We start from the raw sequence: 7,265 nt of genomic DNA, 5'->3' as shown, positions 1-7,265 counted from the left end.
ATGCTTAATTTTTAAAATTTTTCGAGTTAAAAAAAAAACCCACTGTTTTTGTTTTTTAATTCAATTTAATTTTAATAAAAAAAATCGTTTTTATTTGAAGAAAATTTTCAATACTGTTATGCATTGTATGTTGATTGAATAAACCCAAAAAGACTCATACTGTATGTTTAAATAATTTTTATTAAATGTTAATAGTTTAAATGATTACGGGGGTTTTTTAACAACAAGAGGCCCGGGAAAGGAAACCCCATAAAACTAGAACAATCAATTTCAAGCTTTTTTTTTTGTTGGTTGAATAACCTGGGACCATACTGTACGGTAATATTTTTAAAAAGGTATCTTTTCTTTAGTTTGGGCTTAGCAACAAGAGGTTACGGGGGAAACCCATAAATTTGGGGAACAAAAAATTTTCCAAGGAACTGGGTCAGTCATTCATTCTTTTTCTTATCCTTGTTTTGATAACTTTAAACTATGTCAAAAATCGAGTAAAACCGTGGGGGGAAAAAGCCTTTGGTCCCATCATAAATTAATAGGATATCTTAAAGGGATTATGAAATCGCTGTGTATTTTTTAAACGAAAAAAAATAAGCTTGCCTCTATTTAAATTTTTTAAACAAGGAGTTTAAAACTTTTTTAAAATTAATAATTTGGTTAATCACTTTAACTAAAAAGTGCAAAGTTAAAATTTTTCAGTCCACACTCACTACAACAATTCCTATTACGAAAATAACCCCAATATTTCACGGGGGCATTAAAGATGTACCGGGGAAAACTCAGAGGACCCAAAAAGCCCCGTGTTTATATTTAGGGAAAAGATCAAGAAAAATTTAAAACGGGAGCCCAAAAACTTTTTACTCAATAATAATGCTTATGAAACCCCTTTAATTATTAAAAAATATGTTTTAAACAAAAGATACCAGATCGTTTGGGGAATTTTACGGGGTTATAATCTTTTCATTAAATAATTACCGTGAAGAGCACACGAGGTTGCTCCTCGCCCGGCCGCCATAACTTGGGGCAAAGTGAAGTGTATGTGTGTTTGCTACGGTGTGTTTCACCTTATTTGAAGGTAATAATAGTTGGTGTATTTTAAAAAAAACCCAACAAAATGTGTCATTATTATTGTTGTTGTTGTTGTTGTTTTGTTTTTGTTGTCGTCATTGTCACCCCCCCCCCCCCTCTCATCATTATTGATAGTAGTAGTAGTAGTAGTAGTAGTATGTAGTAGTAGTAGTAGTAGTAGTAGTAGTAGTAGTAGTAGTAAATAGTAGTAGTAGTAGTAGTAGTAGTAGTAGTAGTAGTAGTAGTAGTAGTAGTAGTAGTAGTTAGTAGTAGTAGTAGTGTAGTAGTAGTTAGTAGTAGTAGTAGTAGTAGTAGTAGTAGTAGTAGTAGGTAGTAGTAGTAGTAGTAGTAGTAGTGTAGTAGTAGTAGTAGTAGTAGTAGTAGTAGTAGTATAGTAGTTAGTAGTAGTAGTAGTAGTAGTTAGTAGTAGTAGTTGAGTAACAGTAGTTATTGTTGTTGTTGTTATTATTCTTGCTGTTGAAAAACCAGTGGTAGAAAGAGAAGGAGCAGGAGGAACAATAATAATAATAATAATAATAATAATAATAATAATAATAATAATAATAATAATAATAATAATAATAATAATAATAATAATAAAAATAATAATAATAATAGTAAATGTACATTCATATAGTGCTTATGACGAAGCTTCGAAGCGCTTCACATTGGCCATCAGTTAAAAACATTACACACTGCAGAATCGAACAAACGGACACAAGCTCACACGCATCAAATTACACACACACTCTCACAAACATCCATTTACACACTGTACATAGATATATTACTCACGCACATACACACACACATATATATATATATATATATATATATATATATATGTATGTTATGTTTATATATATATATAGATATATATATATATATATATATATATATATATATATATATATATATATATATAAACATAAACATACATATAAACACACAAACTTATATCGTATACATTTACACACTAAATATACATAGAATACATATACATATACATAAATATACACAACATACATACACAAACATACACACACTTAACTAAATGTATATTTGAGTACATACACACACATACACATACACACACACACACACACACACACACACATACCCGCACGCCCGCACGTATGCACTTTGCAATATTTCCTGGCATAATCTAATTTAAATACTTCCCAAAGAGATAGGTTTTCAGATTTTTTAAAAATTTATCAACGCTGTTTTCAAGTCTTACTGACAGTGGGAGTGAATTCCAAGTGATGGGGCCTACACTACTGAATGATCTGTCGCCAAAACGTTTAAGATTAGTTTTTGGAATTTGAAGGTGATACAATTTTGAGGACCTGATGTTTCGAGTGGGGTCGTAGGGGACAATCAAGTCTTGAATGCAGGCAGGGCTTCTTGAATTGATGGCATCAAAACAGAGTAGAGCAATTTTGTATTCAATACGAGCTTTAACTGGTAGCCAGTGTAATCCCCTCAAGACACCCACCGAGCAATAAATACCTAGGACAAGCCTTGCTGCTCTATTCTGAACTTTTTATAGCTTTTCGAGTTTTATGTCAGGTAGACCAGCAAGTAGCGAGTTACAGTAATCAAGGCGTGACAGTATCAATGCACAAACGACCTCTTCAGCAAATGGAGAGGAATGAATTGTTTCATTCGATGGATTCTCTTTAACTCAAAATTCATGGTTTTGATCATATGGTTTATTGATGTTCCATGCTGAAACAGTCGTTGAGCACAACGCCAAGATTTTTCGCTTTGGATTAATACTGATGTGACAATCACCAACAAGTATCGATGGTAATATTGTCTTTTTAATATTTGACGGAGTGACGCAAAGCATGATCTCCGTTTGGCATCATTAAGTTTAATTTATGCTAAGGCATCCAATGCCAAATAGACGAGCAGCATTGCACAATATCAAATGAAACCGTATTTATGCCCGATGGTACAGCGGATTTATACAACTGCGTATCATCGGCATATAGATGGTAATTCACACCATGTGCAGAAATGACTCGCCCAAGTGGCATTGCATACAGGACGTAAAGTACAGGACCGAGTACCGAGCCCTGAGGAACTCCAAACTTCAGTCGTAGGGGTCTGACTATTTGCCATTAACTAAAACGGTCTGGGTTCTACCAGTAAGATACGATGCAAACCATCGCAGTACAATATCGTTGATGCCATAGATATTAGAAAGGCTCTGGATTAAAAGTGAGTGGTAGATAGTGTCAAGCGCAGCTGACAAGTTGAGCAGTCCAAGAATTGACACTTCGCCATTGTCACACGATAACAAAAAGCCATTGACAATTTTCAAAAGCATCGTCTTTGTACAGTCTCTTTCTCGGTATGCAGATTGATATTTTTCGATCAGTTTATTTGCCAAAAGGTGGTCTTTCAGTTTTTTCATGACATTTTTCTCGAGAATCTTAGAGATGAAGAAAAGATCGGATACAGGGCGGTAATTTATCAAATTGTCAGGGTCAAATGTGGTTTCTTAATAAGAGGGGTTTGTGGGGGGGGGGGGGGGGGGGGGTTGTGTGTTATTATTTGTGGGTTCGAGTCCAACCGATAGCTCAATGGTCTGGATTCGAACTAGTATGCGCGCTATGGCTCTCTTTACCAGCTGCGCCACTCAACCTACACCACAAACGGCTCAGGTTTAATCTAGGGGTGATTAAGAATTGCCTTAGGGTCCCTTATAACTTAATTGTATTAATAACAAGTGAGTCAAGACAATAGTAACGCCCAATACAATAATAACAATTCTATACATAAAGTTTAATTAGATTGTTACAGGAAAAGATAGAAAGAATAAGTATTTATTTAATATGAGGAAGAATAGCTCTAATTCAGTGGATCTAATTTATTATTTATTTATCTATTGATTTATTTAATGATTTATTTATGATTGATTGATTTATTTAGTTTGTAATCATTTGTGTCCGTGGAAAATACATTTGAAAATGGTATATAAGCCCGTTTGGCTTATCTTTATCCAGCCGGCTTGCTTGATTGGGGTAAATGTATCAGCTAGTTCCAGGATTGGCTCCTGCTCCCAGGGTTTTCTGGACCTCACAACAGTGTGTTGTAGTTATGGGCTGACAGAAAGGTTCTGGTGTCGGCGATGACTGACAACAGGGATTGGGCACGGACTGGGTGCGAGGCACGGATGGGTGCTAGCCACGGATTGGTGATAGCCGAAGACCTTCAATTAAGAGTTAAAACTACACGGTCTTAGAGAGCCAATCGAGTTTGTCTTTCGCCACCGGATCGTCCTTGAGCGACACATCATAATAGCTTTTATTTGCCGACAAAGGGAAGGAGAAGCAGTAACTCCAGATAATGGTTAGTTATTGCATTTGTATCAAACATCAACTGACAGTTTGAACTATCTTACATGATGAGAATTTAACAGGAATGTGTCCCTTACTATATTTTTAATTTATTTATTTTTATCAATAATAATTGTGATTATTATGATGTGTGGCCGTGGATTGGCGGTAGAGTACAGACTGGAAAACAGATCAGAGGGGATGGAAGACACAGAAAGTACCTCCTGCCCACTATGGGAGGTAGGAATCCCCACCCAGTAGTGGAAAAAAAAAATGGCAATGGCAGCATATGTCACATCATACATGTTAAGTGCTGCTAGACGATTTACTAGCTTGGAACCCCTTAAAAGGCACTTTAAGCACATCTTAGTGGGTTACCCTATTATAATGACTCAAGGTTTTTTTCTTTGTTTTTATTTGGGGGGGGGGGGGGGGGGGGGGAAAGGGGGGGGGGGGGGGGGGAGAATTATTATCATTGACAATAATAAGACGAGTACTTAATAATTATTAACTGATGTAACATCACATATTCCGCTCTCATGTAAAAAGAGCTCAAAAAAAAAAACCCCCAAAAAAAAAACAAAAAAATGCTCTCTGATAACACAGTGCGTTCTACATATGTGTAAAATATTTTAAAATTACGCACTTCGACGCGGCATGTACGAAAAAAAAATCTAGACTTCACCTAGGATCACCAACTAAGCGATAAGGACCCCTTGACATACGATGGATGTTAGTTTTAGTATAAACAGTATAATCAAAACAAAACTTTGAAAATCAGGGATTCGTCAGATACGTCACTATGGATTGGAACAACAGTTTAGACCTTATTAAAAGTAAAATATATGCAAGAAAAGGTGGATGGGAAAAGAGATATAGCTAGCCAACTAGATCATAATATATGGATTACATCAAGGTGTGGAATGGACTGTCAGCAAAAATTGTGCAGCAAGAAGACAATAAGGAGACGACAGTAATGGTGGGGTCATTTCCAGTCAACATTTGCTCTGCCTAAGAGATGAATGTGGAAAATAATTGAGACTTCCTTGAATCCACAATAAATCTATTTATGAATAAAAAATAAATTTTATATAACGCCAATATCGACCTAACTTGTTCAATGGCACTTTGCAAGAGAGAAGTGATATGAGAATTTTAAGAAAAATACATTTACTATTCTATACCATGTAATTTACCAATGTCCCTCTCGTGCTGGCACAATATCTTACTGTATTTTATTGTAAATTAATTTATGACATATACAGCCAAAAACAGTATTATGTTGGAGTAATTTAGATGCTCAAAATCGAATTTATAAAGGAAAATAATCTTCAGTTAAGTTTATGCGTTTTTTTTGACGACAATCTATGTGGTTTTTTAGAGTGACAAACAATAGAATCTCAAATTTCTCATAATTTTTTATTTAAAATCACATTTTGGTACCTGGTTCATCCCGACAGAATACCGTTTTGAGACGATAGGTCAGATTTGTGACCTTCTGCGTCGATCTAGTATTATGTGGAATGAACTTGAAGAAGAAAATTAAAAGTCAAATGATTATAATTAGAAAATTTTGTTTTCGAAGTTTAAGAAACAATGAAGATGTTTATTTTAACTCAATTTCTTTAAATAAATTCAAAATGTTATTTTAAGCATCAGGTTCACTCCAGCATACTACTTTTTGATACGATTGATCATATTTGAAAAATGACTTACTTCTTCTAACTAAACTTCAAATGAGCATCAAGTTTTTGCATGATTGTAACTCTGTAAATAAAGGGTTTTAAATGCTTAAACACGATGTGTGACATTGACAGATGTTTGGTCTTCCCGGTCTTACACATTTGATAGGCTTCTTAAGAGAGAAACCCGGGTATTTACTGTGACTGTAGAAAAAACAACTTTGCACTCAGCAGATGAGTGGTTCAATACAACAGTCACGCCTTTGAAATACTCTCCCGTAACATCATGAGGAAATAAATAGAAAATTATGAGACATTGTTTATTTGTTTGTTTTTTTTGAGATTTTAAGGTGCTTTTTGACACTTTTACGTCATTCCAGAAAAAAATAAAAAAGAACAGTCAAAAGCATAAGATCAAGGGAAGCAAGTATCTAAGAAAAAAATAAGACAAAAGTTCGACAAAAAAAATCCAAGAGCAATCTTGTGCTTTCCTGCTGAATATTAGTGATTTGATGACAATAGGAGAGAATTCAAATCCTCCCTGTTATAAGTTTATCTTCAAAATTTTTATGAAAATTAAATTTTTACCTTTTATATTTGGAAAACTTGTCAGCAGATGATTATTGAAGCCCTTTTAGATTTTGGGGTTGTTTTTTTTTTTTTGTTTTTGTTTTTTTTTTTTTTTTTTTTTTTTTTTTTGGTTGGTGTTGTTTTGTTTCTTTTATTCAAATTTATATTGTAGGAAAAAACCAACTTAATAATAAAAAATATAGAAACAAACTTTTATTTCGATATCATTTCAATACAAATATTCATGAATGATATTATGTGAATGTATGGGGAAAAAAATATGAAATTATCACAGTAATCGAGTCTAATGATAATACTAAAAGAATGTGAAATGATGAATTTTGGTTTCCTCATGATAAATGGTGGAACTGGCATCGTTATGTGATACCTGAAAAAAAAAAAAAAAAGATTATGTATTTCATCAATTACTTTGTAATTATCCTTAAAACCTTTTCAAACATAAATGGGCCTCTGGCACTTAACTTTCTATAACAAGATCTATTCATTTTAAAATGACAATGAAGGTAGGTCAAAACTTTGTGTTCCCCGCACCGTTTTTATTTAAAAGGCCCGATTAAAAAGCTTTTTAAATTTTAAAATT

At 33.8% G+C, this 7,265-nt stretch overlaps 1 protein-coding gene across 1 annotated transcript; it reads right to left on the bottom strand.

Annotated features, from left to right (window-relative positions):
• Window positions 1-2,302: 2,302 nt before the first annotated feature.
• LOC144961747 (uncharacterized) lies at window positions 2,303-5,940 on the bottom strand (the record flags this gene model as incomplete). Its single annotated transcript, XM_078894837.1, has 4 exons — window positions 2,303-2,468; window positions 4,157-4,285; window positions 5,323-5,423; window positions 5,878-5,940. Coding segments are annotated over 4 exons (459 nt in total), but the record flags the coding sequence as incomplete, so codon positions are not given.
• Window positions 5,941-7,265: the final 1,325 nt, after the last annotated feature.

This window comes from Berghia stephanieae, unplaced genomic scaffold (genome assembly GCF_034508935.2).
Source record: "Berghia stephanieae isolate SIO BIC M18660-M18661 unplaced genomic scaffold, UCSD_Bste_1.3 scaffold3940, whole genome shotgun sequence".
NCBI lineage: Eukaryota > Metazoa > Mollusca > Gastropoda > Nudibranchia > Aeolidiidae > Berghia > Berghia stephanieae.
Note: the sequence above shows the minus strand (reverse complement) of the source record. Positions and strands in the feature narration are given on the sequence as shown.